Source organism: Ptychodera flava, chromosome 17 (genome assembly GCF_041260155.1).
Source record: "Ptychodera flava strain L36383 chromosome 17, AS_Pfla_20210202, whole genome shotgun sequence".
Taxonomy (NCBI): Eukaryota; Metazoa; Hemichordata; class Enteropneusta; family Ptychoderidae; genus Ptychodera; species Ptychodera flava.
In genome coordinates, this window is record NC_091944.1 from 8215447 (window position 1) to 8225000 (window position 9554).

General features: G+C 36.9%; 1 protein-coding gene across 4 annotated transcripts in view; it reads right to left on the reverse strand.

Moving 5' to 3' along the window:
• Positions 1–6872: 6872 nt before the first annotated feature.
• The window catches only part of LOC139115315 (neuropeptide Y receptor type 1-like), a 26741-nt gene continuing 24059 nt past the window's right edge, over positions 6873–9554 (reverse strand). For all 4 annotated transcript variants that reach the window (XM_070677336.1, XM_070677333.1, XM_070677335.1 and 1 more), the window contains one exon: positions 6873–9228. Coding sequence is in view for 1 of the 4 variants with exons in the window: in XM_070677335.1 (XP_070533436.1) it covers positions 9019–9228 (210 nt within the window). In the remaining 3 variants the exon portion in view is untranslated. The remainder of the gene's footprint in view (positions 9229–9554) is intronic.

Here is a 9554-nt window from a genome sequence, read left to right on the forward strand (position 1 = left end):
TGAGATATCGCATCAACAGATGAACGGGCAACTTTGGACATACTCACATACAGATTGACAGACAGATAGACAAACATGACCTCAGCATTGCCTAAAACATTATGCCTTTTCTCTATGTTAATGAGTATTTCATAAGCTTGTCCTGGGACTATTTCTGTTTACAAACACACAAATTGTCGTCCGCAAGATTTCAATTGACCTTCGTTTGGTGAAAGTCATCGAATATTAGATATTATAACCGATTGTGTCATTTAAATGACTTGACACATGCACTATATACAAAACGACACCGCACTTGTATTTCAAAAGACTTTTTCCCTAGGAAACTAGTTTTCGAAATAGTCCCCGGTCATGTGACCATACGCTTAGTTTCGTCTGCAGCTTTGAAACAATGGCGACCGATTAAAGCAAGATGGGCGTCTGCCAAGAGCAATGATTCTCTGACTAAAATAGCCGAATTTTTCTTTTTCAACAGCGTAGAAACTAGAAAACCTCATTGACAACAAAGGTTCAAGTGCGGTCTCCTAAGGACAAATTTGCTTATTTTTTTGACTGTGGAGAATCACCCAGTAAACTTCTCTTAATTTATCGTATCGATGCCTATACATCAAGGCTCATTTAAAACAATAACACCTAAGAGCATGAGCGTGTTGTGTTACACTATATCCGTCGGCCTCCTCTAACCACTACAGTTGACCGTATAGGGATTTTTGTCACGGTGTTTTCGGACCCTCACAAGATTGGGACAAGATTAAATGAATTACCTATGTAGGTGAACTCTTTGTTAGACTGCTAGTTGGTCACCCACTTCATGTATTTCACAGTTATGAGCATGTTCTTCATTGTGAGGTAAAATGTTTTGTACGACAGTTTATTGGTCACCAATTTTGTGGCCAACTTGATGTATTTTACCATTACAACTTTATCACAGGTATAAGCAGGTTAGATATTGTAAGGGCACACATTCTGTGCTATAATTGCTTGTAATCAATTTGTGGCCTGCATCATGTATTTCAAAGTTTAAATTTTTCATGAGACGGTCACCCATTTGGTGGCCCATTTTCATTCATAAAGACAAGAGTTTTATGTTCCTCATATTCATAAATGTTTGCAGTTGGCCAGGGCGTCATATCACCACCAGTGATATGGTGCCTTGGCCAAGGGTTATGTTGTTTGCAAAGAACGAGAGGATATATATATATATATATATATATATATATATATATATATATATATATATATATATATATATATATATATATATATATATATATATGTCTGTGAATGTTGTCTCTTTATTCATGTACAATAACCCTCCGACCGAAATTAGTACACAAAATGGAAATTTAAATATTGTTCCTTTGTTCAATTACATGTACGGGGCTCTCTATCCGTCAGTTTTCACTAAATTAGTTTATAATAAGGTTGTAAGCTAGCCCGTTTTTTCATGGAATTAAGATTAAATGTAAACACATTTTACGGTTTATTATTATACTTAAACATTGTTAGAGTATGACACGTTTTAATGTAATCTCAATTTTTAACTTTTCAACTTAATGTCCTTGTTTCAAATCTGTAACCTGAGGATTTCCCATAACCTTTTACTCCTTCGTGAAACACAGTTTGGTACTTATTTTCTGTACTGGATTGGCCCTTTCATGTGGCGCATCAATATCCTAACACGTAAAGACAGTATATTTCCATCCTCAATGAAGAAGATGGGAAAAAGCAGTATATAATGGCCAATCCTAATACCATATTTCTGCTATCATCACGCTCTATTTCAGACATTTGAAACTACATTCATGTATAAACAAACGAAACCAGTCACAACAAAACTCGACTGTTGTTTTCAATATAAATATTTCTGTCACTCAATGTGACATGTTTACTACCTATACAAAGAAACATGTGCCGAATATGAACATGGAGGTTGCTAATGACTAAACATAGAGTTTATATAGCGTCTAAAAGCACAATAGGATTGCCTCAGATCCATTCTACAAACAAATCCAGATGAACCAGTGTGTGACTTTTCCGTATAAACAAGTTAGCTACCACATAGTACATAATATTTACTGACTGTTCACCTTAAAGTATGAGAGTCGATTGTTAAGTTGACAGTTCGTAGTGCCTTAGATTGCCTAGTTGGTTTTTAAGTGCAGTGGATAAGATACTGTTCGGGTATGTTCAGGGTTTGTTTGAGTGTGAGAAGCACAATGTTGATGTTTACTTTATTTACATCGAATTTATATGTACTTTTCGTGATAATCTGCGCAGATGGCTAAAAGGCCCGTGTGTGAAAGATCGGACATTTTCGGAAATACACCCACAGCTACAGCCAATGGAATTTCAAAAGATGATGTATGACTACTGCAAAATGCATTTGCATACTAAACAATGTATGCATTAACAGGGTCCAAATGATATATCGACAAGAGCGATAAAAAATTCAAATTAGTGAGGAACAAAATTTTGATGAAATTGTGAGATTGTTCCTTCAAGAAGTGCTTTCAAGAAGTATTGTGGCAATATCATTCTTTAAAATATCCATCAGTGAAATCAAGTTGTTTTTGAAAAGGTGCTGTGCCTTGATGACCAGTCAGAGGCACTGATTCAATGAATGAGTAACGGCCATTGGTGGCACTTGTCTTTTTAGTCCCCACGGACACCGTCCGGGGGGACTTATAGGTTTGGTCATGTCCGTGCGTGCGTGCGTGCGTGCGTCCGTCCGTGCGTGCGTCCGTCCGTTCACGCAGATATCTCTGAGATGCCTGGAGCGATTTCATTCAAACTTGGTACAAGGATTACTTCATATGTCATACAGATGCACGTCAATTTGTTTTCTGATACGATCCAATATGGCCGCCAGGCGGCCATTTTATTACGATTTTTTCATGTACAGAGCCATAACTTAGGCATGTTCCAACCGATTTTATTCAAAGTTGGTACAAGGACATTGACCAATGTCATACAGATGCACGTCAATTTGTTTTGTGATACGATCCAATATGGCCGCCAGGCGGCCATTTTATTACGATTTTTTCATGTACAGAGCCATTACTCAGGCATGTTTCGACCGATTTTATTCAGAGTTGGTACAAGGACATTGACCAATGTCATAGATATGCACATCAATTTGTTTTGTGATACGATCCAAAATGGCCGCCAGGCGGCCATTTTATTACGATTTTTTCATGTACAGAGCCATTACTCAGGCATGTTTCGACCGATTTTATTCAGAGTTGGTACAAGGACATTGACCAATGTCATAGATATGCACATCAATTTGTTTTGTGATACGATCCAATATGGCCGCCAGGTGGCCATTTTATTACGATTTTTTCATGTACAGAGCCATTACTCAGGCATGTTTCGACCGATTTTATTCAAAGTTGGTACAAGGACATTGACCAATGTCATAGATATGCACATCAATTTGTTTTGTGATACGATCCAAAATGGCCGCCAGGCGGCCATTTTATTATGATTTTTTCATGTACAGAGCCATTACTCAGGCATGTTTCGACCGATTTTATTCAGAGTTGGTACAAGGACATTGACCAATGTCATAGATATGCACATCAATTTGTTTTGTGATACGATCCAAAATGGCCGCCAGGCGGCCATTTTATTATGATTTTTTCATGTACAGAGCCATTACTCAGGCATGTTTCGACCGATTTTATTCAGAGTTGGTACAAGGACATTGACCAATGTCATAGATATGCACGTCAATTTGTTTTGTGATATGATCCAATATGGCTGCCAGGCGGCCATTTTATTACGTTTGTTTCATGTACAGAGCCATAACTCAGGCACGTTTTAACAGATTTTATTCAAAGTTGGTACAAGCTTATTGACAAATGTCATAGCTGTGCATGGCAATTTGTTTTGTGATACGATCCAAAATGGCCGCCAGGCGGCCATTTATAACGATTTTTTCATGTACAGAGCCATAACTCAGGCACATCTCAACCGATTTTTTTCAAAGTTGGTACAAGGACATTGATCTATGTCATACATATGTACGTCAATCTGTTTTGTGATACGATCCAATATGGCCGCCAGGCGGCCATTTTTTACGATTTTTTCATGTACAGAGCCATTTCTCAGGCATATCCGCATGTTTCGACCAATTTTATTCAAAGTTGGTACAAGGACATCAACCAATGTCATAGCTATGCACATCAATTTGTTTTGTGATGCGATCCAATATGGCCACTGTGCGACCATTTTGTTACGATTTTTTTCATATCCTGAACCATAACTCAGACATGTATCAAGCGAATTCATTCAAAAGTATTTTTATCACAGACCTAATGAAGAGGACTCTATCCTCTCTGAGGACCTGTAATCAAAATACCCATTAACAAGTGGGGACTGTGTCATCAACGATGACTTGTTATCAATAACCTGGGTCGTCACTGCATTCAAAATGCGTTGTCAAATAGATAATCCCGTTTTTTTCAATAAAAATTCTTCTGTCACTTAACACGTGTTACAGATTCGTTCTTTTCCCAAAGCGTAAGACGGATGGACGTTGAAATTTGGGTTGAGCTTGCTATTCTGTCTCACGGTCCGTCCTCCTTCTGAAACTCAGAATCTATTTACAAGATATAGTCGATAACATACCAAGGGCCGCCCTCGGTTGTCTCCGAAACAGTGAATTTCTCCGGACAAGTTTTTTCATTAACAAAGATGGCTCTTCAAGTTATCAAGCGGAAGTTGAACTAAATCAAGGTGTCAATTCCTAATAACTTCGGAAAAGAAACATACATGTATATATACGCACTGATAACTGCTTGTAAATATCGTAAGGGCGCCCTCTTCCATCCGAGTTGTGTACAAGATGATATAACAAAGACTGTAATTGATGCTGAGCACACTCGGGGGTTTTTTTTTGTTTTTTGGTTTTTTTTTTTTTTTTTGTGAAAAATCACGAATATGAAATCCGAAATAACTGCCATTTAGACGACTTATTTTTAATTAGACGAGGGTCACTTGCATCTTTGCTTTGCATTATACTATAAAAATTGAGACCCATGCATCATTTTGAGAATTCTGAAACCGTTTACAGTCGTGCAGTCGATGGTTTATACTTTTAATTGCCTCAAACTTTTAAAGGTCAAGGTTAGTGATTAGTTCAGTGTTTACATCTTCAAATGCCTTTGATTGTCTTCTGTTGTTTGTCGTAACTAACAGTAATGATGAAGATCAAATGTTTGCATAAGCTAAATTAATGTTGAGTTTAAACCACCGTTGGGTATATTTTAACAATCGTTCACAAGGTTACCGAGTTCTTGTGTCTTAAGGTAGAATGCACCGCAGGGACAGCTGTTTGGACTCTCAAACTTTTCCAATTCATTTCTGATTTACCACTTGTGGGTGCTCCTCTTAGTTTTTGAAAATCGAAAATGTTGTTTTTCTCCATAGAGTTAACACAGGAATGGCGGCCATTTTGAATTTCAAATATCGGTAAATAATGGGTCATTTATTGATCCAGTACCAAAATTTGCTCGGCGGCTGATTTTTGTTCTTGATTTTGAAAGAGAATGGTTGAAAGTTTAAGTCTTTCACTTTCGAGGGGGCATACTACAATACAAAAAATACTTGCACTGTTGTTTTTCCGGCTATATGACTTTGAAATAAACCGTCAGGTTGTCGATGTACATGACTGAGATATTTTTTCTTAGATGCTTTCAATGGTGATAATATTATCAATAAATGACCTGCAAATGACAAAGCACTTCGGTACAATGCAACTCTGTTTCACAGGTTTGTCTCTTCTGCCTGCGAGATTTTAGTGTAATTTCGTTAATCTCATTTAGAAAGGTGGGTGAGTACAATTGTCTTTCGGGTTGTCTCAATTGCCGAACGCTTTGGGAAACAAATTGTCAAGTCCGATATGGAAATCTAACGTTAAATGTTAGAATGAGAGAGAGAGAGAGAGAGAGAGAGAGAGAGAGAGAGAGAGAGAGAGAGAGAGAGAGAAGATATCGATAATTTGAGACAGCAACGCTTTTATTCACAGCTATTATTTTATTCAAAATTTTGTGGGGGTTTTTTTGGATTTTTTTGCACTGGATGGAGTAAACTGCCCGCGACCGTCAACCCTTTGCCAATTTAATAATCTCCTATCCCGTAGGAACACCTCCCCTAGGAGCTCTCTCAATTCTCAAACTCCCGTGCTGTCCTTTCCCCGCCAAATAATTTAATTAACCCATCGGCAGCAGTTATCCACTTTGAGAATAAAGGAATCCAAGCGTCTGTCAATAATAATTATGATGATAATAATGAAAAAAATAGGGGTATACTCACAATGTATCTAATTTCTGATAAACAGACCTCAAAATGATAAATCACTCATTTGTAAGACGAAATGTACAATCTCAGACAACTGCAGACTAGACTAATGGAGGTTGAGACTACTGTTCAAAGAGGGAAGTTTTGTGAGAACATGACAGGACGAAGGTCAGAGGATGGTTACTCCAAAATTGTGGGGTATTCAAAATGTAAGAGTATGACCTTTCGCCGAAAGAGACATTTTGGATGATGGGAAGACGAGAATCTTCGGAGGAAGAGTGATGTTGTCTTGTCAACCAACATGGGTTTTTAAAAATCGTCGGTTGAGGAATAATATTTTACTAATAGTTGGAGGAAAACAATAGGTATCGGAATCAAGGTGATTTTTGCACAAAAACTATGTTACCCGTCTTTACTGAAAATAGTTAAGATTTCAAATAAAATCTTATCGCACTGTAATCCACAAGAGTATCGTATTGCTCCCAAAATGTGGACCTTATCACTTTAAACCTATGTATCGTACCTAGAGACGAATCTTTGAAGAAAGGACACATTGATAATACGAATGACCGATCAAATCCTATAGACTTTTTACTAGCATACTTCAAGAATGACTACTTCATGAAAGCGAAGTAGAATATACATATTTGAAAATATGAATCTATATTACATATTAAAACTCTGAACATTTACAGCAGAGAAAGGTTCAAATCTTTGCATCATCTATATTCAAAATGAAAGTGCTACAACACAATAGACAATATAGTCTAGCAAGCTATTCCTAAGAAAGTACTATGTCAAATAAACTGTGAAATGAAGAGAAATTCCGGCGTTATCTTCTAATTAAAGTTTGAAATATCGTGTTTCTAATGTATTTCATCATTTTATATAAAACAGTAGAAAAATATAGATATATAATCTCGAGTTAAAATTTGACATACAAATTTCAGTGTATACGTTGTTTTACTTCTATTTATATTTATACAAAAAAAGTTATATTAGACTTGCGTCTTTTCTGATAAAACTTACAAATTATCTTCTTTAGATGACTGAGTGACTGAACTTTGAACAATTTAACGTTAGAATCCATGAGTTTTGATATGTGAATTCAAGCAAGTTCAATAATCAATGACAATAAAATATGTCAATGCAGACATTACATTTCTGTGCGTAGACCTGTACAACACGATTGGAACTAATTTTGGCGAGTGGGATCTTTATATTGTTCAACTTTATCAAAAGTGTAAGTTGACCTAAACCTGTACAACACGATTGGAACTAATTTTGGCGAGTGGGATATTTATATTGTTCAACTTTATCAAAAGTGTTAGTTGCCCTATAGATGAAAGTTGCAATATCAATAATACAAATTATCCATAAAAACTACTGAATTGCAAAAAAAAGTAGATGAGCTTAAGGTGAAGTACTACAAATTACGTCAAAATTAAGTTGTGGTGTCATTTTCTTGAAACTTTGCACAAATATTTTTGGAAGTTGTGCAAGTGCAAAAATGAAATAAAAAATGGGGGTCACTGTTTCCATGGAAACGGACGTTAAAATGGCGCCGTTAGAAATAAATAAAAATGATATAATTCACTTAAACTAAAGAAAGCAATTATAAAACGCTTAGCAAATGAGTTAATTTTAATAAATACCAAGACTTAAGATCCATATTTATTGAATGTATAGTTTTCATGATGTTTGTGAAGAAATTTTAATATAAGTATCGATTACAAAATGACGATATCGAAATTATATCACTACATAATTTTCGAACTTTCTTCCTGTCGCTTTGAATGGTGTCATTTTGACCAAACTTGGCGAATAAACTCCTGACACAATATCATTTAGTTTACACTTGTAATAAAAGGTTGTCACCACGCTACTTTTTACAATATCTCCAGGTGAACGGGTAATTTGCGCCATATAAATGGGAGAAAAATGTTAATTTTTCGCTCATATTGAATAAAAACCAGCTTCCTAGGGGGTCAAAATATGACAAGGTAATAGGTCACATGTATTTCTAAGACACTGGGTCAAAAAATTAGGTAAAAGCGCAATTTCAACAATGACAGGTAATGTTAAATACATGCGCTACAAAATAACCCATTTGCGGCAGGCTGGAGTTAAATCTGCGCAGACACGTTCTAAAGCGTGTGCGCGTCCGAATTCGTCGCCCTTTACCTTAAGTTTACTGACTAAACCAACATTACTATTGTCCCCTTTTCCTAAATCAGTTCAAATCGTGTTTACTTCACCACTTAAATTGGAACGGCAGGATGCGAGTTTATTCAGTGCCAGACTTTTAACGTTCTATACCAAAATTCTTGATACAAAAACGGACTCGTGAGTGGTCTGTTAATTGTATAACTTCATGACATGCTCCACTGACGAGTAAGGCCGGTACAAGCATTTCAGGAATTTATCTTAGCGGAAAGACGGAGTTAGAACCCCATTGCCAGAAAGTGTTTTATGTATTCTTAAATTTAAGGCATATTCCTCTGAAAATGTGGCCCTGTAATATTTGTTACCTAAGTTCAGCACAGTAGCTGCGAAATGGTATGAAAAGAACATATCCTTCTAGTGACTATTCTTTGGATACTCAATGTGGTACACCATTGATGAAGTGCTCCGACTGTGAAATGCTGGCTTTTTTAGCTTCCTCAACTTCCACTTTTGCCCAATACACTACCCCCAGCCTCCCGTCAAAAATTAAAGCATTGATTTCAGGGCCATTTTATCGCTACTGTCCTTCGAGAGACATTTCTTGTACGTCTGCAGCATTGCCGAACTTCGCTGTTGGGAAGTCGTGCGGAGATCGGACATGGTGGTCTTGCAACTGGTCGTCTCCTTCCCGCTGGATTTGACGCGGAATCTCTTGACAGCTCGTCGACAAGTGAAAGACAGACGACATATGTCTCTCTGCAAGGAAACAAAGATACACTTTTGGCTTTTGTAGAAATGTAAACTGTATTGTACCAGACCCTGGGTGTCGTTTGTATGAACGGCATTCTCTCTGAACATATAATACTCGACAAAATCAACATACATCAACGCAATGATCCATGGCAGGAACAAAACGACTGCTTTAGAGGCAGAATAAGTTTACTGAGTTTAGACTCAAATGCTTGACAGTAATCTTGGTGCGACAATGATGCTTTGTTCTGACTCTAAATGTGAACGTTGTCATCAAGGTTCGCAAATATTGTATTTTTGCGGGCCTGGGATATTTATAATCAGAGATATGG